Raw genomic sequence first — 27,203 nt, 5'->3', positions numbered from 1 at the left:
GAAACATTTATAGACGCTATTCCAACCGTGGAGTAAAGTGCAATAAAATCTATGGTATAAAATTTGAAATCATGTTTAAAACAAGAGCTCAGAAAGATACAGGTCTCTGAAAGAAGTGGAAAAGGGGAGGAGAAGTATGTTGTACAAAGCGACAACATAGTGAACGTCAGTAAATAGTTGCTTGTACTATGTTCAATATTATATGGCACACGTCAGTGTTACGTCTTTTATTTTGCAGCTATTATGAATTACCGTACTTTACAGAGGATCAAGTACCCCCTCTTCCTAGCAATCGAATCTTCATGTTTCTCAGAGGAATGTCCACGACTCTGTATCATATCCGTAAGTCTGGAATGTTGCCTTTCGGCAATCAATTTTTTTGACTCATTTTGTGCAAATTTTCTTTCGAGAAATATATGAGCACATAGCGTACAAACGGCTGGTGACTCCCACAATTTTCTTCCTACTAGTGTCCAAGCTAACTTCCTGTCGACCGCGTGAACGAGTTTCAGAACCCAAAAATGTACTACAATAAAACAGTGTGTAAAAATGTCGCACAGTACAACGTATATTCGGCGACATACAGTCGCAACTACTCAAGTCCGTGTAGCACACACCGCCGTCCTGAGTCCACCGATAAATTACGAAAAGCTGCCGTTTTACACGACACACGTAGGAACCTGGCCTCCGGCAAGATCTAAAACACTGGATCCAACGACAAGGGCCTGTACTTCAGTGGAAAACAACGGCTCTGGGAGCAGCAGGCCAGACCCATCAAAAATATTCGCGGAACTGCTGAATGTCTCTAACCTGTCACAGAAATCCCCCTCGTCTGCGACTGACTATTGTTGATATCTCGTTTAGTCCTAAGTTACGCTTACTCTGGGATTGGCAAAATGATATGAAGACCTGATATGTACACAATATGTTTTTTATTAGTAAGGCGTTGGGCCACCATTGACTATGAAGACAGCTGCAGTTCTTCGCAGAATAGACTCGTATAGCGGATGAATAGTTTCCAACGGATTGATCTCCCATTCTTGTACCAAAACATTCGCCAATTTCTTCAGCGATGCTGCAGCTGGAAATCTGCTCCAGACTCTCTGATCTAAAACACCCACAACGGTCCAATGATGCTGAGGCGTGGCAACTGTGTTGACCAGCGAAGATGTTTGATGATATTCTGATGCTCCACGAATCACACCTGAACCTTCTTGGTTATGTGTATGTTTGCACTATCGTCTCGGAATATGGCAGTGTTTGGCAGCACTGTGCTAGTCATAGTAAGCACTTAATTGTCGACGATGTTCAGATATTCATTCGTAGTAATGCAGTCAATGAGGGTAAATATAGGACCAGCGGCATACCACGATATAGCCGCCCAAATCATAACGGAATCTCCTTCTTGCTTGACTGCAGGAAGGAGGCAGGCCGGATCATAGGCTCCTTTTGGGGTTCTCTATACGTAATCTGGCCGTTTGTAGAAAACAATGTAAATGATGATTTATCGGAACACAGCATATTCTTTCAGTCATCAGATGCCCACGTTTTATGATTGTGGCACCACTTCTTTCGCAGTTTTGCGTTGGCTTCCTTATTAAGGGTATTGTAATTGCGTCCCTCCCACGTATGTTAGCCTTGTGATGCTCCCGCCGCTCTGTTTTTGTTGATACAGTAATACTCAAGTGAGTGACATACTCCGCAGTCACTTTTGTCACGGTAGTTATATGTTGTGTGGCCACAGTCCTTTTTAACCGTCGTCGGTCTCTGTCAGGTAACTTCAGCTTTCGTCCACAGTTCCTTTTCGCCGATGATGTTCTACCATCTTTTGGGTATGCTGTCGTTTACCGTCGATACCGTCGCTCGCGTGACGTTAAACAATTCAACCGTTTTCGTCGCAGATGCTCCCGCTAACCGTGCACCAACGATTTACCCTTTTTGCAAGCCTGAAGAGATTACACATTTCACCGATCGCTTGTGTTAACGGCACAGAACAAAGCGTTTAATAATGGAGCTGTAATACGTGGTGGTGGTGCTACAGATTACCGCAGTACATTACTCTGAAGCCGACGCCGCCATGTTAGTAGCCCCGAAACGTGGCAGACTACTGTTTACAACTGTTTCTTGTTATTGATTCCTGTTACGCCCACGCAAGAGTGGAATTAAATAAGAGGGTATTCCCAAAAGTAAGTCTCCTAATTTTTTATAAGTACTTAGACATTTTTATTTGCACAATGGTTTACATCAGTTTACAGTTTGAACATTTAGCTATTTTTCGACATAATCTCCATTTTTCATCCCTTAATACGACGCATTGCGGCTTGTTTATGTAACTATCTTTTTGTTACACATTTCGGGGATGCTTTCGTAATACAGCATTTTGCTTAATATGGAATGAGGAAACTGATGTTCCGTCTTTGAACTCCTCCCGAAAATGATGAGACTATATTTTGCTATGTCTGGACGGTTTGCAGTATTTCCCTCTCACAGCGTTCACTCACAGAGCTCTTCGAGTTGTACTCATAAGAAATCTAAAGTCTAATTACAGAAATAAAACCACTACAACAAAAGTAACCAGCACAGCTAAAATTCATGTACATGAAGGAAAATATCGCTTGAACGAGTCCACTTACGAGTGAAATTTGATTCCTTTATATTTTACACTACAATCAGGACGACTAGTGCACATGTAAATGAAGCATGCTGGCATTTTTGTAATCAAAACACTTCCACCAGAAGCTAATGTTAGACCATACTACGAGGGTCACTCCAAAAGAAATGCACACTATTTTTGTAAAAATACAGTTTTCATTCTGCATGTGTGAAAGTTTTACAGTGTGCAGATACATTCTTCCCGCTTGTTTTCAAACTTAGTTCAACCTGTTCCCGTGAGTGGTGCCGTCGCAGCATGTCTTCAAGATGGCTGCTACAATTGACGTTCGTCAGAAGCAACGTGCTGTCATAGAACTCCTGTGCTGTGAAAACCAGACAGTGGGAAACATCCACAAGGGATTGAAAAATGTGATTGGTGATGCTGCTGTCGATCGCAGTACAGTTAGTGGGTGGGCAAGCAGGTTATGTGATGAAAGTGGGCACGGCAATATTGAGGATTGTTCTTGCAGCGGCAGGCCTCGTACTGTACACACTCCAGACAATGTGCAGAGCGTTAACGAATTGGTGACTGCTGACAGACGCATCACAGTGAACGAATTGTCAAGCTACGTTGCGATGGGGGAAGGAAGTGTTTGCAGAATACTGAAAGTATTGGCGTTAAAAAAGGTTTGTGCCAGGTGGGTTCCCAGGATGTTGACAGTGGGTCACAAAGAAACAAGAAAAACGGTATGTAGCGAACTTTTGGAACAGTACGAGAATGGTGGAGATGAATTTATTGGAAGAATTGTGACAGGTGATAAAACGTGGCCCCATCATTTTTCACCAGAGACGAAGAGGAAATCAATGGAGTGGCATCAAGCAAATTCACCCAAGGAAAAAAAAATCAAAACCACACCTTCTGCTAGAAAAGTTATGGCTACGGTGTTTTTCGATTCCGAAGGACTCTTGCTTGTGGACATCATCCCAAGTGGAACCACCATAAATTCTGATGCATATGTGACGACACTGAAGAAACTTCAAGCTCGACTGAGTCGTGTTCGACCACATCGGCAAAAGCAGGATGTTTTGCTGTTGCACGACAATGCACTGCCACATATCAGTCAAAAAACCATGGAAGTGATCACAAATGTCGGATTGACAACACTGCAACACCCGCCCTACAGTCCTGACCTGGCTCCATCTCTTTGGGAAACTGAAAGACTCTCTTCGTGGAACAAGGTTTGAAGATGATGACCCCTCTTGTGCACGCTGCCAAACAGTGGCTCCAACAGGTTGGTCCAGAATTTTACCGTGCGGGTATACAGGCGCTAGTTCCACGGTGGCGTAAGGCAGTTGAGAGGGATGGAAATTATGTGGAAAAATGAAAATATTGTTCCTTAAGGGTTATATAAACACTGTAAAACTTTCAAACATGTAGAATAAAAGATGGATTAAAAAAAAATTGTTTGCATTTCTTTTGGAGTGACCCTCGTAACATTGCAGACGTCGGCTTCAAGTCTGTTACATCATGACAACTCCCTATATTATACACTGAAAGATAATCTCAAAGATTTGGCGTATTAACTGTTTACTGCAACGGCCTTGCAGTATTTACACGTATGCAGTGATGCCAACTTGCAACAAGGTGTACTCTATTACATGGTGTTCATATTATTTTGTCCACCCCCTGTATACGTAAGGAAGATGACTAAGCGTATAAGGCGGTTTATTCAATGTCTGATTTACGAGAGTAACGATTCTCAATAGCTGATGACGAATTCCTCGCCTGAGGCTGTGCGAAAATGTGTCGGTATTGAGCATTTGCGTGAGACACGTATGACGTATGAGTAGTTTAGCCACTCCAGAGTTTACGAGACGTATTAACTTGCAGTTAAGTTGGTGTGGTCGCTGTAACGCAGAGCAGACTGACCTCCGCGATGGACATCTCGCAGAGCAGGCCCAGGCCTGCGGTGGTGGCGTCGTCGCGTCGTCGCTCCTCGGCTTCTGCGCGTGCGCAGGCGGCGCGCACCTGCTGCAGCGCGCGCACCTCCCGGATCAGCGCCTCGCGCTGCCGCAGTTCCTCCTCGCGCTGCGCGACATACACACAGATACCGAGGCTGGCAGCTTACTGCTCCACACTGGTCTGCAGGCTAAGTAGGCTGCAACATAGGGTCTTGCACCACAGACAGACCCGCACCACAAACACTGGACACACAAGTAAACTAGTGACCTGCTCGGTTTTTTTTTTCCTTTATTGCGATTTCATTCCCCTCGCCCCTTGTGGGCAGGGTGAGGGCTGTCATGGATACAATATAAAGAGAATGAGGAAAAACATTATAAATGTTTTTTATTGTTGTTGTGGTCTTCAGTCCTGAGACTGGTTTGATGCAGCTCTCCATGCTACTCTATCCTGCGCAAGCTTCTTCATCTCCCAGTACCTTCTGCAACCTACATCCTTCTGAATCTGCTTAGTGTATTCATCTCTTGGTCTCCCTCTACGATTTTTACCCTCCACGCTGCCCTCCAATACTAAATTGGTGATCCCTTGACGCCTCAGAATATGTCCTACCAACCGATCCCTTCTTCTAGTCAAGTTGTGCCACAAATTTCTCTTCTCTCCAATTCTATTCAACTCATCCTCATTAGTTATATGATCTACCCATCTAATCTTCAGCGTTCTTCTGTAGCACCACATTTCGAAAGCTTCTATTCTCTTCTTGTCCAAACTATTTATCGTCCACGTTTCACTTCCATACATGGCTACACTCCATACAAATACTTTCAGAAACGACTTCCTGACCCCTAAATCTATACTCGATGTTAACAAATTTCTCTTCTTCAAAAACGCTTTCCTTGCCATTGCCAGTCTACATTTTATATCCTCTCTACGTCGACCATCATCAGTTATTTTGCTCCCCAAATAGCAAAACTCCTTTACTACTTTAAGTGTCTGATTTCCTAATCTAATTCCCTCAGCATCACCCGACTTAATTCGGCTACATTCCATTATCCTTGTTTTGCTTTTGTCTTTTATTATAAATTAAAAATCAAAGATGGACAGTTAAAAAAACGAAAACATGTACACTCCTGGAAATTGAAATAAGAACACCGTGAATTCATTGTCCCAGGAAGGGGAAACTTTATTGACACATTCCTGGGGTCAGATACATCACATGATCACACTGGCAGAACCACAGGCACATAGACACAGGCAACAGAGCATGCACAATGTCGGCACTAGTACAGTGTATATCCACCTTTCGCAGCAATGCAGGCTGCTATTCTCCCATGGAGACGATCGTAGAGATGCTGGATGTAGTCCTGTGGAACGGCTTGCCATGCCATTTCCACCTGGCGCCTCAGTTGGACCAGCGTTCGTGCTGGACGTGCAGACCGCGTGAGACGACGCTTCATCCAGTCCCAAACATGCTCAATGGGGGACAGATCCGGAGATCTTGCTGACCAGGGTAGTTGACTTACACCTTCTAGAGCACGTTGGGTGGCACGGGATACATGCGGACGTGCATTGTCTTGTTGGAACAGCAAGTTCCCTTACCGGTCTAGGAATGGTAGAACGATGGGTTCGATGACGGTTTGGATGTACCGTGCACTATTCAGTGTCCCCTCGACGATCACCAGTGGTGTACGGCCAGTGTAGGAGATCGCTCCCCACACCATGATGCCGGGTGTTGGCCCTGTGTGCCTCGGTCGTATGCAGTCCTGATTGTGGCGCTCACCTGCACGGCGCCAAACACGCATACGACCATCATTGGCACCAAGGCAGAAGCGACTCTCATCGCTGAAGACGACACGTCTCCATTCGTCCCTCCATTCACGCCTGTCGCGACACCACTGGAGGCGGGCTGCACGATGTTGGGGCGTGAGCGGAAGACGGCCTAACGGTGTGCGGGACCGTAGCCCAGCTTCATGGAGACAGTTGCGAATGGTCCTCGCCGATACCCCAGGAGCAACAGTGTCCCTAATTTGCTGGGAAGTGGCGGTGCGGTCCCCTACGGCACTGCGTAGGATCCTACGGTCTTGGCGTGCATCCGTGCGTCGCTGCGGTCCGGTCCCAGGTCGACGGGCACGTGCACCTTCCGCCGACCACTGGCGACAACATCGATGTACTGTGGAGACCTCACGCCCCACGTGTTGAGCAATTCGGCGGTACGTCCACCCGGCCTCCCGCATGCCCACTATACGCCCTCGCTCAAAGTCCGTCAACTGCACATACGGTTCACGTCCACGCTGTCGCGGCATGCTACCAGTGTTAAAGACTGCGATGGAGCTCCGTATGCCACGGCAAACTGGCTGACACTGACGGCGGCGGTGCACAAATGCTGCGCAGCTAGCGCCATTCGACGGCCAACACCGCGGTTCCTGGTGTGTCCGCTGTGCCGTGCGTGTGATCATTGCTTGTACAGCCCTCTCGCAGTGTCCGGAGCAAGTATGGTGGGTCTGACACACCGGTGTCAATGTGTTCTTTTTTCCATTTCCAGGATTGTACATTCCGAAAACACATTGCAAAATGGTGAAATTCTTCTGAGAAAAATCGCTGAAGCACTGCAGTTTCACTTAAAATCTGAAAGACCTGTGCTGCTTGAGAAGTATTTCGGGAGGAGAGAATATGTTCCATAGGACTGAGGGGTGTGGGTAGAAAAAATAGGGGTCAGTTAGTATTATGGAGTGGAAGGTAGGGGTTGGGGTTAATAGTTAGAATACAGAAGGTGGTGGAGACAGAATGTGAGGAAGAGTCTGGTGTGTGGGAAGGGTAGTGGTAACAAGAAGAAAGGGATGAGGGATGCATGGAGGGGATAGGGAAAGGGGAGTTCTGGTGTGGAATGTGTGTGTGGGAAGAGTTAAAGTTGGTATGAGTGATAACTATTGGGACAGGTCTCACTGTGTAGGAGATGGAGTTGGTTGAAGTTTCTTTGAGACAGGAGTGGAGTGTATGTAGGTGTAGGTTGTTGTTGTCTGATTTGGGGGAAGGGGACCAAAAAGTCGAGGTCATCGGTTCCATCGGATTAGGAAACGATGGGGAAGAAAGTCGGCCGTGCCCTTTGAAAGGAACCATCCCAGCATTTACCTGAAGTGATTTAGGGAAATCACGGGTTCCGTGTGTTAGCCACTGGGCCACCTCGCTCGGTTGGAGGTGTAGGGATAGTGGGGTGTGTTTCTAAGGGTGCGACAGCATACCTAGGTTGGTGATCAAATGGGAGACAATAGGGTTACTGGAATCTACTTTACAGATAGTATAGGAGATGCGGAGGCGTTCAGTGTAGGTGGGAGGGGGTTAGGAATTTGAGGAGATGGTAGAGGATCCATGTGGGGGAAGGTAAATGGATACTGAAAGCAAGATGGGGCGTATGTCGTTCAAGGTGGTGGGGCTGATATCCATGCAACATTCACATAGCACAGGATTGGTCAGACCAGAATTTGTAAGTGCGGAGAATAGTAGAGGAGTGTAATTCCCAATTCATTCTGTTATTAGTTTTAGTAGTTTTAGTCTACTGTGGGCTTTCTATTGGATGGTTGGTGAGGTTTTCACGTTAACCGCCACTTGAGGATTCGTCCAAGATATTTTAGCGTGCTAGTTAACCAGTAAGGACGGTCGTAAATAGTAAGCTAAACCAACTCTGCGCTTGCAAAAGTATAATTAAGTGTGTACAGTCAGACTTGTCTGGCTTAGTGGTTATAAATTATATACATAGACCTTCCCCATGAATCAATCTGTCTTTTAGCGAAAAATCATATCAAAATCCCTAAATTAGTGCCTAAGAATTACCTTCACATACAGACCGGAAAACGCGACGGGGGACTTTAATTTATAATGCGTGTAAAATGAAATGAAATGAGCGTGTGGCACAGAAGGCCCTATTCGGGGAAGTTCGGTTGCCTAATGCAAGTCTTATTTCCGTCGACGCCACATGGGGCGACTTGAGCACCGTGGACGAGGATAACGCAACACCCAGTCTCCGAGTGGAGAAAATCTCCACCCGGTCGGAAATAGAACCCGGGCCTGTGTGCATGGGAGGGGAGCACGTTACCACCCAGCTAAGCAGGCGGACTATAATGTGTGTAGATATGCATAGATTATGATCAAGCTTCTTTGCTCTCTGGAGCTGTGGTGACTGTTTACTGCTTTTTGCCGCCAGATGGTCCCTGTAGCTCACCTGCTTGTAGCTCTCATCATTGCTTCGAGATGTCCTTGCAAACGCCAGTTAAATATGGAACAGACAGCAATACAAATATTATACTCACAGTACTACTACAGGGTGATCAGTCGTTAATGCAACCGCCTAGCGGTGCTGGTGGAGAGTATGTTCTCTCTTTGCTGCGAGGTCTTTGTGAGCGTAGAAATCTAGCGCAAGTAGCATGTGTGCGTTAGGCAGCGCAATATACTGTATTGAGTCAAAGTGTTTCGCATGAGATGGGGAAATACAAGTATTCTGTTCGCCAAAGAGTATTCATGTATGATTCATACTTGTGTACAGAGTCAGAGACAGCACGTGCATTTTGGGAGTTACTTCAAAAGGAATTTCCTCATGTTCAAGTTCTTAATCAGAGTACGATTCATCGATCGGTAAATAAATTTCGTGACAGGAAATGTTCTTGAGTCAGAGACTGCACGTGCATTTTGGGAGTTACTTCAAAAGGAATTTCCTCATGTTCACGTTCCTAATCAGAGTACGATTCATCGATCGGTAAATAAATTTCGTGACAGGAAATGTTCTTGATAGGAAACAGACAATCAAACATGTACGGTACTCACGGAAGAAACTCTGGACTACATTGAACATGCTCTGGAAAGGTCTCCTAGAATATGAGTTCGACATCTTTCTCAGCAAATGGGAATTTCCTATGGCTCTGTTCAAATGGCTACGAATCTGCTAGTCACAGGCCTATAAAATGACTTAAACAGCATGACCCTGCAAAAATGTTGCGGTTTACTGAATGGATTTTGAACAGCGTGCTTGACAGAGAAATTGATCATAACCTAACTTTCTTGTCAGAAGAATCGTGGCACCTCCTAAATGCACGTGTTAATTCACAAAATAACCGATATTCGATTTCTGAAAAGGCTAACGTAATACACAGGGAACCCCTGCATGATCAAAAAATAGGAGAGAGTTGTTCGCTATTAGCGATGAGAGAATACTAGGTCCTATTTTTTTCCGGGAAAGAATTAACAGTGACAAGTATGTGGAAAAAATGTGCAACCTTTTTTGACCAATTAACTGAGAGAGAACGTGGTTTCGCTACCTTTCAGCAGAAATCTGCGACGGCAGATACAACCAACTTCTCATTGCAGGAAATTCTTGACGTGTTTCGAGATAGAGTTATCACTAACAACATTTGGGCCCCTCGTCCCTCAATTCAACCCCCTGCGATTTCTGTGACTGGAGTGTATTAACAGAGAAAGTATGCAAATCATATCTAAACGCTTTAGATAAACTTAGAACTAACATTCGTCATGAAATTGCTACCATTCTCAGAGGGAACTGCAGAGAGTAATGAGCAATTTCATAAGCAGGTGTGAGAATTTCTTAAATAACGAAGGGAGGCAGCTCCAGCATCTCCTTGCTTGATATGCATGAGTAATTTCCTTTCCTTTTGAAGTGTTTATGTTGAGTATGTAAGAAATAACTTACGTGCCAAACCGTCCTATATTTACTGCGGACATCCTGTCACCTGCCCGCATCTCGTGGTCGTGCGGTAGCGTTCTCGCTTCCCACGCCCGGGTTCTCGGGTTCGATTCCCGGCGGGGTCAGGGATTTTCTCTGCCTCGTGATGGCTGGGTGTTGTGTGCTGTCCTTAGGTTAGTTAGGTTTAAGTAGTTCTAAGTTCTAGGGGACTTATGACCATAGCAGTTGAGTCCCATAGTGCTCAGAGCCATTTGAACCCATCCTGTCACCCGCACTGCGGGTACAGCAGCCGGCCTCGTTGTGTTAACGACTCATCACCCCCGTATAACTAACTGTATGTTATATACACAGACCTCCCTCGTGACTAAATCTGTCTGTTAGTGAAAATCACATCGCAATCCCTACAGTAATCCCTGAGATAAACCTCACATATAGACAGAAAAACGCAGCGGAGGCTTTAATTTGTAATACGTGTCTTCGTTATAATTTCGTGCTACAAAAAATGAAATGATCGTTTGGCATTTATTGGCCGGGATATCACCTTCGGGGTCCGGCCGCCGCATTGGCGGCCAGTCAAACTCTTGACACTTTGCTTGGCGAAATTGCTTCGACTTTTAAAAGGACGACTAGCGAAATTCTAACAGTTGAAGTGAGCTCGATTTCGCCGAAAACCGGGACACATAAAATCTGTTAGTTATCTTAGCCAGACAAGGAGTCTTGAATCTTAAAGGTGAGGTAAACAATTTTCAGCTAAGTTTATTCATTAACACTTTGCAGACCAAACCCGAACATACCTTGTGTTCCAATTTTGTGTTAAAGCCGGCCGGTGTGGCCGTGCGGTGAAAGGCGCTTCAGTCTGGAACCGCGTGACCGCTACGGTCGCAGGTTCGAATCCAGCCTCGGGCATGGATGTGTGTGATGTCCTTAGGTTAGTTAGGTTTAATTAGTTCTAAGTTCTAGGCGACTGATGACCTCAGAAGTTAAGTCGCATAGTGCTCAGAGCCATTTGAACCATTTGTGTTACAGGACCGCGCCCGAGTATGTATCATTACATATGAGAACAATGTCCGGACGACTCACAACCTGTCCATTGTCTAGTGCTGCCTTTTGTTATCAATTTGCAGAATTATTTCGAAACAAACATAAACGAACATAACAGCTGCTGTCGTGAATGGTCGCGCCAATATGATGGCATTGACACCTAATTTCGTGCATGTACTCGTTAAGTTTCGCAGTTTGCTGTAATTCTGCTACAAATATGGCATGTTTGTTGAAGGTGCAAAAAATTTTAGAAGAAGAGGAAGAAATTGCGCAATAACAGGCCTCATCCTTTTTTTATAAGAATAATTATAGTTTTGTAAGAAATATTTTAATTTGTAATCTATCAGACAACTAAAGTAAATGTGAAAAGCAAATCTTGTAGCTTGGTCTTTTTTTTAGTATTTATTACTCTTGAAAATATATCAATTATGTATGTGCAAGTAACGCTTTAAAAACGGCACAAATGTCCGGCTCCCTAGGCTCGTTATTCATCTAAGCGACTGGTCTCCAAAGTTAAGGAGATATTGTGGAAAAATAAATAACATGTCTTCAGATTCATATAGTGTGAGAAGATAATAATTCATTCCTGACGTTGTAGATATGTCACATGATTGTTTTAGCAGGAAGTTCAAAAGTGAAATATACAAACGCTTTTTTAAATACGAATGTAATTTTATGAGACATATTTTTGTTGCTGTAACAATTATACTACTACAGACTGGAAACAAAACCGAAAATATGCTAACATCCCTACTGCAGCATTGTCAGGGTTGTACCTAACATGTAGCACAAAGCTGATAACTGCTGTGGCGACTGTATCCATTGTTGTAGGCGAATAATAACTAAGTGGAAAGAAAATCTACCACTGTAAAAACCTGGTTTTCGGATTTATCTTCTGTAACATATTGTTATGGATCACCACAAAATACAAACTAACAACAATAAGAAGAATTAAAAATTTAAAAGTGTACGGGCCAAATAAATATTCTAAGATTTGAACTCGCTCCAACAAACTTTTTAGAGAACATGTTTTACAAAAATTTTATAAAGCAATCCAGCACTTTAATACAATTGTTATGACACCTCATCACAACAGTTTCAAACGGCTTCACACATTCGAGAGCGTAACAGAAAAACAAAAACAAACGCATGAAGTAAAATATTCACCTGGGTGCAAATCAGGAAAATTGCACTGGTTTTTGTATGTCAGTTCTCACCGTACTGAAACTAAAGTGAGAGATGGCAATATGGTTAGCATGGTTAGACTGTTAGACATGGGCGATACTGGAGCTCAGTGATAACAGCTGTGCTGGAAAAAAACTGAATTCCATCTCACCTCTTATCCCTTCTAATCTTATTAATTCATTTTATACTAAAATTTCATATCATTAAACAATAAATTTTAAATAATGCATTATAGGCTTTTAATTCGAAAACTGTACTCAAATGCTCTATTTTCAGTTTAGTTTTCAAACAATTTCTCCAAGTGGGGTCCGCATCACAGTTTTAGACTGACTTTACAACGCTACACATTTGACTTTCAAAAATTCTATTTCCTATTTAGACTAAGCATCTCGGTAAAATATGTAGGCGTAATTTTCGGCTACGACATGAAATGGAACAGCGACAAAGAGTTGTCGGGAAGGCATATAATGGTACAGTCTCGGATAACGTAGTGCACCTATGAAGGAGACGCTTGACCGACCCTTTGTTGACTAAAGGAGACCGATGGTAATTGGGATATGAGGCATGTTGGCATGCAGTTTTTTCTAGCACAGCTGTTATCACTGAGCGCTAGTATCGCCCATGTCTAACAGTCTAACCATGGTGCCATCTGCCACTTTAGTTTCAGTACGGTGAGAACTGCCAGACAAAAACGAGTGCAATTTTCCTGATTTCCAGCCAGGTGAATATTTTACTTTATACGTTTGTTTTGTTTTTCTGTGACGCTCTCGAATGTGTCATGACGTTTGAAACTGTTGTGATGAGGTTGCGAGGTGCCGGGGCTAGCAGTGTATTTAACACTAAATTCTTCTAGAATCTTCATATGGAAATGACGTTCTAAGCCCCCCCTTTCTAACTCCGACTTTTGCTGTTGCACATGAATTAAGAAGAAACGCGAACTGACTCTAATCGACCCTGCAAGTGGAGTAGAAAAGAGTTTGGCACCTGCAATAATTTAATTTGATAGAAATTAATTTGATAAATAAGTTTCATTAATGTTGTGAGAAATGAAAGGGTTGCTTTACCGATCTACACAATGAAAGTTCTGTCCAAAATAACAATTTGATTTATTATGACTAAACTCAAAATAATAAACACAACACATGAAACATTTACAATACGTCAAACTGGATACCCAAATAAATGCTGTGAAGGTGAAGTTGTGTGTAAACTAGCTTGTGATGTTTATGACAAAGTGGTATGTGGAGCCAATGCCTTGCAACTCAAATCTTAAGAGAAACACCCAGCCAACCCAACAATAATTGCTGTTACCGTAGTGAGAACTCAGATAATGAACGCCCAAGACAAAACCACGTAAGAAAAAACGGAAACAGGCGCGCTCTGCTGAGCTCTGATTATCACAGAGCAAAATTCCCTAATCTGCCGCTGCTGCAGACATACATTACCAAGCTGTCTTCTTAAAGGCGCTGCAGTCTGGAACCGCAAGACCGCTACGGTCGCAGGTTCGAATCCTGCCTCGGGCATGGATGTTTGTGATGTCCTTAGGTTAGTTAGGTTTAACTAGTTCTAAGTTCTAGGGGACTAATGACCTCAGCAGTTGAGTCCCATAGTGCTCAGAGCCATTTGAACCATTTGTCTTCTTAACTGCAAGGACACGATCTGGCGTACCGGAAGCGATGGCTGGTTGCGCGATGCCAGTCGTGGTGATGATAATGTCACGAGTATAGCCCGAAACAAATTATCCTGGTCTGGTTGTTCCAGACTAAAGACTTCCTATCAATACAAATGCGCCTCTGAGGGAGACGAAGAAGGCTCACCACACAATCACTGATGGTACAGTGATTGATTTTAACAAGCGAAGTCACGCAGTAACTCCGATACATTCAACTTTAGCCAAAATTGCTCAAGACGGACAACATAGGTCGCTTGTACGCAGAACGCGCAATTGCCAACTGTACTCGGAAAGTTACGTTGAAGTCGAAACTTCAGCAACTTTGTCAAACAGTTACAATTAAATGAAAGTATATTAGACAGCCAACGGAAGGCAGGCTGTCCAGAGCAGCGAGAGCTCAGTTTTGTAACCTACTCCGACCGAAAGGGGAGAGCCCACCCTCTCAAGAGCACCCGTACACGCCAAACACAGAACATTCCCGCCCCCACGACAGTGGCCGTGGTTAAACGTTCCAATCAGCAACTCGAAAAGCGGCGGAAAATTCCACTCTATTGCCGACGCACTACTATTCCACCAATGGAGATAATTGGCACCAATTTCTGCACCGATTTTGCTACGTCAAGGAGCTATCCCCTGAGCAAGCCAATCACAGTTATGATTTTGCAGAAAACGCGGGAATTTGCCCGCCAAGACTGCCTGGGAACACAAGTCATTCCCACACCTCGCTGGTAGCCCGCCAGAAAGTGTTTTCACCAAGTTTCTGCAAAGTAACGGAATCTAGCGCAGCCGCTCCGTCAGGTCCCTGTGGGCGTGCCGCCCTCGCTCTTATGACAATGTCGGCATCTGGAAAGCATCCACTCGACTCCCTCACACCCGTCGGCTTAACCCTTTCAAGATCAGCAGAACCCGCCTGTCACCGGACCACCCGGGTGACAAGAGACGCTGTGTGGGAAGTCCGCATGTGAAGGAATAGCAACTTTTCACTGCATGCAATTAGAGAGGAAAATCGAATTACTCAGAATAAGATAGAAATATGGGAGGGGGCTCATGCCACCTCTCAAGGTTTCATAACAATTTTATTAAAGAAAAAATTTTTTTGTAAAACATGTTGCCTAAAAAGTTTGTTGGATCGAGTTCAAATCTTAGTTTAGGGGTATGTTGACATAGTGTCTGTGATGTATAGAAGTTTATCCCTCACTTTCGTTTTTTTCCTGGTACATATTGCCCTTAATTTACTGAGTTTTAATGTTTTCAGTAATAAAAATGAAAACATGGCTATGGACGCTGAATCAGTCTCAGACTGATGGAAATAATATTTCATTGAACTGTTCAACTGCCCTAACCAAGAGCTAAGTTTCAGTGAAAAACCAAGAAAAAACAAATGACACAGAGATTGACATAGTGAAGGCAGACATAGTAAAAGCCATATGGAAGACGAAAAGCAGTACAGACCAGAAGGATATGGTATATGCAGAAACATTGAATAATGGTGAAAACAGACTACAGGCCGAGCTATGCAAATTATTTCATCGCATTTGGAAGATTGAGGCGTTGCCAGAAAACTGGAAGACAGCAGTCATTTGCCCAGTATACAAGAAAGTAAGCAAGATGCTCTGCCCTGACTAATGACGACTCAGTTTTCTTAACAAGGTGTACAAGATCGTTTCTACAATTATTTTAGAAAAACTAAAACCATTTGCAGAGATTATCATTGGAGAACATCAGACTGGATTCCGCTCAAACCGTTCAACTACTGACCGTGTGTTTGCTGTTATGCGAATTGTAGGGAAGCGGTACTGTTCATAGTTTTTCAAAGAGCTTATGACAGTATGCATCAAGGCAGCTCTGTAACACCTTGAAAGAGTTCTGAATTCCAAACCAACTACCTGAAATGATTAGGGTGTATATCACTGCATCAAGAGTGATAGCACAACCTGTAGGAACGTAGCGTTTTCCCATAAGACATGGATTAAGACAGGGGGATGCACTGTCAGGTATACTGTTTAATTTTGCCCTGGAGGAAGTCATAAGACACAGCAATGTTGAAGAATGTAATGGTCTATAATAAAAGGTGGCAGGTTTAAGATATTTGCTTACGCAGAGAACATAGTTTTGGTGAGCGAATGTGAACAAGATCTTGCGGCGATAAACGAAATGTCGCCCCAGCAGCAAGTAAAGCAATGCTACTTACCAATACACAAAAAACAGAACATGCGCAAGTAGACAGAACTAACTTTGCACAAGATAAGTTCACAGTTGATGAAGACAAGGACTAGTGTGCTGATCACTTCAAACACCTAGGTTCGTGTAATTGTTACAAATACAGACTGAAGAACATGAAAGAATTTCTGATGGCTGCAGGTGGCTATAAGCCCTCAGAGATACGTTCAAATCTAAAGGCAAATCACAAGTACTGGGATAAAGTTCCTTGAGTACAATCTCCATTGTTGCAAGATCTTCCATAGAATTCAGTGTGAAGGTCAACGATTTCCTGACAGCCATCATCCGTCACGACGAGTGTTTATTTCTCTCGGTCGACGAATATAGATGACTGGTTCATTGGAAAGAAGAAACGAGCGGCCAGGCAACATGAGGATCACTCGCGCACCCGATTCTGAAGAGGAGTTGCTGGAACGTGTTGCAGCGGACCCCACTACAAGTACTCGCCGTATTGCACGTGAAATGGACGCTACACATACTAGCGTGTGGCGAGTACTCCACGAACAACAATTACAACCATATCACCCACAACGAGTCTGTGCAATGCTTGTGACTGACTTTGCACCATGGGTCGCATTGTGTCAGTGATTCCTCCAACAACGGATTGATCGACCAGATTTCCTCCAAATCATGCTGTTTACCGACGAGGCCTCATTTGATCGTCACGGTTTTTAGAACAGCAGGAATAGCCATGTGTGAGATGAGGAAAACTCTCACGCTGTAGTAGATTCACACCATTAAGTACGTTTTGCAGTGAATTTCTTGGCTGGCTATGTACGTGACAACCTCACTAGGCCATATCCTCTACATGGGCGTCTGAATGGCCACCTCTACTTGAGGTTCGTGCAAAGAGTTCTACCTGAGTTGTTGTAGAACGTACCCTTGGTTGCTCTTGACAGGATGTTGCTACAACATAAGAGTGCACCTCCTCACTTCAGTATGAATGTCCGCAACCATCTCTGTGGCATATTTCCTGATCGTTGGATTGAAAGAGGATGTCCTTTTCCATGCCCTGCGATTCACTTGATCCAAATTCCCTTAATTATTTCCCATGGGGAAATCTAAAGTGATTTGTGTATGAGATCCTAGAGTTTACAGAAAAGGAATTAGTTGCCAGAATTATGCACTACTGACCATTAAAATTGCTACGCCAAGGAGAAATGCAGATGATAAACGGGTATTCATTGGACAAATATATTATACTAGAGCTGATATGTGATTACATTTTCACGTAATTTGGGTGCACAGATCCTGAGAAATCAGTATCCAGAACAAACCACCTCTGGCCGTAATAACGGCCTTGGTACGCCTGGGCATTGAGTCAAACAGAGCTTGGATGGCGTGTAGAGCTACAGCTGCCCATGCAGCTTCAACACGATACCACAGTTCATCAAGAGTAGTGACTGGCGTATTGTGACGAGTCAGTTGCTCGGCCACCATTGATCAGACGTTTTCAGTTGGCGTGAGATCTGGAGAATGTGCTGGCCAGGGCAGCAGTCGAACATTTTCTCTATCCAGAAAGACCCGTACAGGACCTGCAACATGCGGTCGTGCATTATCCTGCTGAAATGTAAGGTTTCGCAGGGATCGAATGAAGGGTAGAGCCACGGGTCGTAACACATCTGAAATGTAACGTCCACTGTTCAAAGTGCCGTCAATGCGAACAAGAGGTGACCGAGACGTGTAACCAATGGCACCCCATACCATCACGACGGGTGATACGCCAGTATGGCGATAGCGAATACAAGCTTCCAATGTGCGTTCACCGCGATGTCGCCAAACACGGATGCGACCATCATGATGCTGTAAACAGAACCTGGATTCATCCGAAAAAATGATGTTTCGCCATTCGTGCACCCAGGTACGTCGTTGAGTACATCATCGCAGGCGCTCCTATCTGTGATCTGTGATGCAGCGTCAAGGGTAACCGCAGTCATGGTCTCCGAGCTGATAGTCCATGCTGCTGCAAACGTCGTCCAACTGTTCGTGCTGATGGTTATTGTCTTGCAAACGTCCCCATCTGTTAACTCAGGGATCGAGACGTGGCTGCACGATCCGTTACAGCCATGCGGGTAAGATGCCTGTCATCTCGACTGCTAGTGATACGAGGCCATTGGGATCCAGCACGGCGTTCCATATTACCCTCCTGAACCCACCGATTCTATACTCTGCTAACAGTGAAACACGTATGTTGTGCGGCAGCGATGCTGAGACATTGTAGAATCTCTGACCAGAGCAGTTGCGCTCGACTCGCAGTAGCGAGCAGTCAGTCAGTCTGCAGTAGTCTGTCCTCAGTAGTGCTTGGAGTCGGTTGCTAGCAGTAACACACAAGTCTTGATTAGTGATTACATAAGTAGTTTGCGGTATCCATACTCTAGTCATTGAACATTTCTGTACCATGTATTTTAATATTACAGAACATGTTCATAAAAAGTCTTAATTATAGGCACTCAGTGGCCAGCAAGTATTGAATAGTATTAAACATTAGTCATCATTCAGTATTATTCATATCATTAAGAAATCATTATTAGAAAAATGTTAATTACAATCATAGCATTAATAAGCATGGGCATTATGAGTAATTACATTAATTATGGGCACTCAGTGGCCAGCAAGTATTGAATAGTATAAAACATTAATCATCATTCAGTATTCTTCATATCATTAAGAAATCATTATTAGAAAAATCAGTTAATTACAGTCATAGCCTTAATAATCATGGGCATAATAAGTAATTACATTAATTATGGGCACTCAGTGGCCAGCAAGTATTGAATAGTACAAAACATTAGTAGCATTAATAAGCATGGGCATAATAAGTTACATTAATTATGGGCACTCAGTGGCCAGCAAGTATTGAATAGTATAAAACATTATTCATCATTCAGTATTAGTCATATCATTAAGAAATCATTATTAGAAAAATCAGTTAATTACAGTCATAGTATTAATAAGCATGGGCATTATAAGTTACATTAATTATGGGCACTCAGTGGCCAGCAAGTATTGAATAGTACAAAACATTAGTAGCATTAATAAGCATGGGCATAATAAGTACTCTCATTACAATAGATAGTGGCAATTATGTTTTGGTATCATTAAGAAGTCATTATTCAAGTGACATACTATTCAGAGCTGATCAGTGTTATTCAGAATTATCATAAACTAGTGACATTATCTGGGACTGTTAATACATTTTGTTTTTTCTGCTAGCAATGCATTGCTTTGGGTAATTATAAGGGAAAGCAAGAAGAAATAAGAGAAAAAATTGCTTCTAGGTTGTTCCTATAAATGAAAAGATTGTGTAACGTCATTCGTCATGAGTCAGCTGTAGCAAGGTTATCACATTTATAAATGATAGACACAAGTGGGTAAGAAAAATGCAAGTACTAGAACAGGTATAATAAGTAACAAGTTTAGTAACTATCATAAAAAGCTTCTCCTGAAAGAAAAATACAAAATGGATTATTGAACTGAAAGAAGAAACGCAGACTATGCTGAAAAGTAGTGAACTTCGAATTAACAGGTAGTGAAATGTGTATAAAAAATGTGTTCCATAGCTGTCCTTTCCAAAACCTTCAGTCATCCTACTACGCAATATAACACCTGCTGTCAAAGTAAACTGCAACAAATACTTAAATAACTACATAGCATAAATACATAACTTCAACATTATCCTCATCTGTAAAGAAAAACTTCATTATTCATATCATCATAACTCCATCATTATCATCACCTGTAAACAAAAACTTCATTATTCATAGTACCATATTCTTCATCATTATTCATTATCAGCATTCATTATCATCTGCAAAAATCATTTCATTATTCATCACACAACTATTCCTAATCCCTAGCATATTTCATCACTTAAAACTAAAATGTGTAGTTCTGTCTGACAGCTTGCATCAATCGCTTTGTATTCTGAAAGAAAAAATTAGTTAAGACTGCTATTCTGCGATGTGTATAATATATTCTGGTTAATGCTTGTTAATTCTGATCCATTTACTCGTCCTCATTAGCTTATTGCATCTTCTTTCGTTTATTCCATAGGTGAAATTCCCACTTCTGTTTAATTCATTTCCTGTACGCATCATTTATTTCTGAAATTGATGAACAAAGATTAATGTCTTGCATTTAAATCATATACCCATTAAATAGTGACTGGTTAATGGTGACTCAATTAAGCATACAACATAACATGACAGAAAACGTAATATCTCAAAGCACAGACAGTGTTTAAAGGCAAAAAGTGTACAGAGAATATCGTAATGCAGCAGCAAAAAAGGAAAATGTAAAACAGTCACGATGTTGAGATATCACAAGGCAAAATGTCAAAGTCAAATGGTGTGTGTTATACCTTAACTAGTTCACAGTGCATACAAACAAAACATGAAAACAATCGTACATACATAAGAAAGACAAAATGTGACATTCGTTGTGTTCAGCTTATATGTAGTGTAGTTAATAGATGCGATAATTAAAGACTTCAATGGAGAGAGAATTTGATAAAATTAATGCGTCATTATAGAGAATTGCATAATTATTCATGAAATGCGTAAGTTCATCTGAAAAAAATGCACGGTCTAGTGTGTAACGACAAGAAGAGCGACCTGCTAACCTTACCTTGCCGGGCACTTGCCAAGAAAAAATACGATAATCATCAATAGGTAGTCACATAAATGTAATTGCATAAGTGGTCACAAAATGTGTAAGTTCTGTCTGGAAAATATGCACGGTCTGATGTGTAACGACAAGAAGAGCGACCTGCTAACCTTACCTTGCCGGGCACTTGCCAAGAAAAAATACGATAATCATCAGTAATTAGTCATGTGAATATAATTGCATAAGTGGTCATAAAATGTGTAAACGGCCTCATAGCATGTTACATCGTAAAGTGGTTTCATTCGATAAAGGGTTTAATGTTTGACACATGATGGTTGCCTTTCGATTTTCTGGTTCTCAGAGTTTCGACGTGTACAACATTGGGGTGAGGAATGCTGCGAATCCGATATGGACCTGCGTATAGAAGTTCAAATTTACTGCACTTACCTTTTAATTTGCTGGATAAATAGTGTGTACGTACTAATATCTTCTGTCCAACGTGAAAGTCTCGGTGTCTACAAACCTGTTTTTGCTGTCTTCTCCGGCGCTCTGCGGCACGTTTGATGTTGTTCAGCGCAATATCAATTATTTCGTGGTGTCGTAATCGACGAGATGTAGGAAATGTTACTAATTCTTTGATTTTGTTTGGTGGTTCAACGTTTTTCAGTATAACAGACGGAGGTAGCATAGTGGATTCATTTGGAATGGAATTAATTACATCTTGAAATGAGTGTACGTGTGTGTCCCAATTAACATGTCTTTTGTGGCAGTATATTCTACACAGTTTACCAATTTCTTTCATTAGTCGTTCACAAGGGTTCGAAGAGGCGTGGTACTTGGATATATAAATCGGAGAAATGTTTCTAGCTCGTAACATGCGTGTCCATATGACAGAACGAAATTGTGATCCATTGTCAGAAATTACTTTCATCACATGCCCTACATGAAATAAGAAATGCTTTACAAATGCTTTCGAAACAGTTTTGGCAGTAGCTTTGCGTAACGGAGTGAAAGTAACAAATTTTGAAGTGAGTTCAACAGCGACAAAGATGTAGCAAAAACCTCTATTAGTTCTCGGAATTGGACCAAAAATGTCTACTGCGGCCATATGTCTTAATTTAACAGGTACAATGGGATATAATGGAGGAATGTGTGAAGTGGTGTCAGACTTAGCTTTCTGGCAAATTTTACATGACGTTAAAACTCGTCGTATACGTTTTTCCATGTTTGTAAAATAACAGTTCTGTCTCAATATAAGAAAACATTTTCTTGCTCCGTAATGTGCGTAGCTTAAATGAGTGTACCAGATTAATTTGTTAACCAGTTCGTCAGGAATGCATAATAACCAATTGTTACTGTCTGGATGAGAGCGGCGAAACAGAATGTCATTGCGTACAGTGTAGTGGTTTCTAATCGTAACATTATTCTTATCTTGCCAAAGGTGTTTAATTTCTTTCCACACATTGTCTTTGCTTTGCTCTCGTGCTATGTCCTGTAATGATGATGAAATAAAATTTTCAAATGCAACTTGTTGAATGTACATGACGCTGAAATTTGCTTTGCAGAAGTTGGTTGCTACGTCTTGCTGATTGTTGCTGAGAGAACGAGAAAGTGCGTCTGCTATAACATTTTGTGTGCCGGGAATGTGAACAATCGTAAAATTAAATTCTTGTAAATACAGTTTCCATCTGCTTAATCTGTCGTGAGTAAATTTAGCTGAAAGTAAAAATTGTATAGCTCTGTGATCTGTGTAAACGGTGGTATGTCTGCCATAAAGAAAGTGCCGAAATCTCGTAAAAGCCCATACAACACATAATGTTTCTGGTTCAGTAACGGAATAGTTTCGTTCAGCAGGTGACAGAATGCGGCTTGCAAATGCGATGTTTTTAATTACTTTAGAACCATCTTCTTCAATTTCCTGAAAAATGTGTACGCCTAAAGCTGTGTTGGAACTGTCGGTGGCAATAGAAAAATTTCTGGTAAGGTCTGGGTGCGATAAAAGTGGTGCATTCAACAAAGCATATTTCAAATAACATTCTCGTGAACAAAATTCTGCGTGTCAATAAGTATTGCTTACGTTACTGGAATAGGCTACCTGTACTGTGTCTGGTCAAATTCTGTCGTACGTGCTGTTATTTACGGGACGATGCTGTGGTATTTTGACTATTTAAACTGCTCTGTTGTTTCTTACTGACATGTTACGCTATAGATGACACCTATTGTCTGTTTCATTCATGATTATATGTTGTTGCTGACATTCTTGCTGCTGAAAAGATCGACTGTAATGAAATGTACGCTGAAAATTGTGCTCGTTAATTTTACGTCTGTCATGATAGTCACTTCTATACGGTGCATTTGCGATAGGAATTGAAATAGTGTGTTTCTATACGTAGTTGTTTCCTTGCTGCCGTGCGTTACTATTTGTTGGATCTGTGACTATACGTGCACGCGGTGAAACATTAAAGTTTGGTTGACCTTGTAGACTGCATTGTTGGTTAGGTATGTTAAGCGGCTGACTTTCATGCTGTTGTGGTGGAAAACGTCTATTGTTACCAAAAATGTGGTTGCTGTTACTGCTAATTTTACATATACTGATGATTACGATTTTTTTTTGTTATTAAAATTACGGCGGTAGTTGTCATTACGGGAGTGCCTAATGAAAATTGTCACATTCGGTAAAAATTGTCATATCCGGTGTTCAGTGCATATTCTTAATTCTAGGTAGAGCAAAAGTTAAAGAGCTGTTTTGATAGATATAAAGGATAGTAGAAGAGAAGGCAGCAGTGCAGAAAACTAAAGATGAAACAGCACTACTACAGCTCGGGGCCCTATGCTCGCTACGGCACATATTCATTAAAGCGTAATGAATCCCCTGAGGTCTATTACGCACTGCAAATAAATTTTAGCTTTTGCGTTCCAGGCAATGTCGGTAAAATTCCAAAAACAAATTGTTGTATTCTTGCTAATTCTAATTTCTGCATTATACGCAATACTGATGAAGGTACAATAGCAAATTGTCGTAACAGGTTCAAAGCTCGTTTCTGCATTACAGGTAATAGTGGTGAAAGTACAAAAATAAATTGTCTCATACAGTGCAAATCGTGTATCTGTGCTCTGTCATTATTAAATTCCTTACACTTTCTTACGGATAAAAATTGCTCGTAATCTACGTTCTCGCCACTGAATTTGAGAACACGTTCAGTTTTGTGTGTGAATCTGTTTGTCTGTGTCATTTCGGATTTCAAATTGCGTATCTTTTCAGGTTTTAAGTCGCGTAGCTTTTCGGATTTTAAGTCGCGTAGTCTCTGTAAATTGCTCACATTATAAGCGCTGCGTGACTCTGACAAATGCTCGCAATGTGGCGGATCCTGTAACGTATTGGTGACGGCAATAGTTTTCAATTCTGTTACTTTAATACTCTCGTCATTTTGGTTGTTATGTGGTTCACTTTTACTATCGACTTCCGTATTCAGAGTGTGTTTAACTTCCAGTGACTCTAAATTAAACTCGTCGCGTATCTGTACTGCGTTTTTAGGGCATTGTTCAGTGACTGCATTAATTTCGTGGATCTGTGTTGCGTATGCTGAACATTGTTCAGTAACTGCATTAATTTCGACTTTATGTGATTCTGTTGTACCTACACGTGCACTACTTAATTCTTGTGCAACAGTGCCAACTTCATTATTACTGTTACTAGCACAAGCCCTAGTATCCTCACGTAATTGTCTTGTACTATCATAAAATTGCGCGGCAATGGCTTCAATCTGTTCATCAATCTGTTCATTCCGTTCACTAAGTTGTTTTATTTTTTTATTAATGTTGTCTTGTTCTTCATTCGATTGTTTATAACTTTCGTTAATTAGTTTATGTTCTTTGAGATCGTTTTCCAGTTTTTCATTCATTAGTAGTAATACTGCCATAATTTGACCCAATTTAACATTCTCTACTCTATTATCTGTGCTGTTTGATTTCGTACCTGCAACTGTCGCGTTTTGTGCGACCATTTGGTCATTCTGTAATTTGCAAAAAGATTTGTCAGTCGAACGTACACTGTCAGTCACTATTTCGGAATTAAATAAATCCGGCGTACTTTCAGTACACTGATCATTTTCATTCGAAAAATTTGTCTGTACGTTATTTGAATCTTCCAAACCGGGTGTGTTAAGCTGGGCAACGCTCATTCCAACAGAGCTCCCCGCGTCATCAATTGTCGACAAATTAACAGAGGAGACAATTGAGTTCTCTTGTTCATTATTAAGGTAAAAGTCATCATTAGTGGTTGGAACGCACTGACTGTTAGTGAACACAGCATTGTCATCATTACACTGCGTGTCACTATTACTATCGGTCACGTTGTTTAAGTCGGTAAATTCATTCATAATACCTCGCGATACACTATTCACAGTCTTTCGCGGCATTTTTCCAACAGTCACAATTATTCACAAAAACAAATAAACACAATGCAAAAATAACACACAAAATTACAACAGAGCAACGAATTGCCGTTGACCTGTAGAAAGAAAGTCACAAGATTAGTAAAAGCGTTGCGCCAATTTCTAATTATATCTAAGCAATAAGAGCAGATATCTGACTGTTTTTCAAAAGATTCCCACGAAATACGATCCTGGACTGGGTGTCGCCAAGTGTAACCTCCCCACAACAAATTCTTGTAATAATACTATATATTTATTAGTAATGGAGCCACAGCTAACTGTAGGTTCCCGACAAAACTATTAATGACAAAGACAATTAAATAAAAGCTCGCTATCTGACTCAAGTACAAGTTCCCATTAAATAATGAACGCTAATCCCATGATAATGAAACTGTAATGATAACCTAAACTCAATTCAACCGAAAAGTCGGTGTTTGCCCTGTGCGAAACGAGAATAAATTTCTTACCTTAGTGAAACTGCATGTCAAAATTCTGCTCTTATTGTTCTCTGGCGCTTGCATGAAAAGCATTGGAAGTACCTTTTGAAAATCTTTGTTAAAAGGAAATGGAAGGAAATTTGAATGATTGTCTCTAAAATTGCTTTTAAATCAAAATTATTATTGGGGGCGATTTTTGAAAGTTAAATTACAATGACTGTTCGTTACATTATCTGATGAGCGCAAAGCTGCATGATTATTTATTTAAATAAATTATACCTCGTCCTGAATCTCGACCATTGCGATGCCGACGCCCGCCGACTGCTCTCCGCTACTGCTAGCAACCGACTCCAAGCACTACTGAGGACAGACTACTGCAGACTGACTGACTGACTGCTCGCTACTGCGAGTCGAGCGCAAACTCTGGTCAGAGATTCTACAATGTCTCAGCATCGCTGCCGCACAACATACGTGTTTCAACAGTCATTGGATCTTGACCAACACGAGCAGCAGTATCACGACACGATAAACCGCAATCGCAATAGGCTACAATCCGACCTTTATCAAAGTCGGAAACGTGATGGTACGCATTTCTCCTCCTTACACGAGGCATCACAACAATGTTCCACCGGGCAACGCCGGTCAACTGCTGTTTGTGTAAGAGAAATCGGTTGGACATTTTCCTCATGTCAGCTCGTTGTAGGTGTCGCCACCGGCGCCAACCTTGTGTGAATGCTCTGAAAAGCTAATCATTTGCATATCACAGCATCTTCTTCCTGTCGGTTAAATTTCGCGTCTCTAGCACGTCATCTTCGTGGTGTAGCAATTTTAATTGCCAGTAGTGTAGATGCCTGTGATGTGATTCGAAACACACCAGAGACATTTGTCAAGCAGCATCAGAATCTTGTTTGCCCACGTCATGCTTGCATTGAGGTTGATGGTCGTCAGTTTCAGCACATTTTGTAAGATACAGTACAAATGGTACTTTCTTTGTGTCAGTGATGGTATTTGCAGTTAACTACTGTGCATAAAAAAGTTCACAGTAATGTGATTTTATTCCTTTTACCTTAAGCTGGCTTCTCCGACTCCATGTTCCCTACCTTGTTCAGAGGAGCATCCTCTATGTCCTGTAAAATTTTTGCACACTCTTGCGCAAACACCCTGTCTAACGTTGAGCATGCAAGAGCTCTGCCCAGTTCGTTACTTCAGCTGAAGCAGTCAACATCATAGTATAGGACCAACGATTTGTTAAATCTTCTGACAAACTTGTACTTTACTAAATGTTGATCACTGTACGCTAGGAGAAGAGTTTGTTAGAGGTCGCACAGAATTACTTGGCCGGTGTGCGAAAACGCGTTTTCGTTCTCATTGC

At 41.9% G+C, this 27,203-nt stretch overlaps 1 protein-coding gene across 1 annotated transcript in view; it reads right to left on the bottom strand.

Annotated features, from left to right (window-relative positions):
- The window catches only part of LOC126260445 (cilia- and flagella-associated protein 99-like), an 88,864-nt gene that overhangs the window by 10,459 nt on the left and 51,202 nt on the right, over positions 1–27,203 (bottom strand). The window contains exon 6 of the mRNA XM_049957774.1: positions 4,523–4,681. Coding sequence (XP_049813731.1) covers positions 4,523–4,681 — 159 coding nt within the window. The remainder of the gene's footprint in view (positions 1–4,522; positions 4,682–27,203) is intronic.

This window comes from Schistocerca nitens, chromosome 5 (assembly GCF_023898315.1).
Source record: "Schistocerca nitens isolate TAMUIC-IGC-003100 chromosome 5, iqSchNite1.1, whole genome shotgun sequence".
Lineage (NCBI taxonomy): Eukaryota > Metazoa > Arthropoda > Insecta > Orthoptera > Acrididae > Schistocerca > Schistocerca nitens.
Note: the sequence above shows the minus strand (reverse complement) of the source record. Positions and strands in the feature narration are given on the sequence as shown.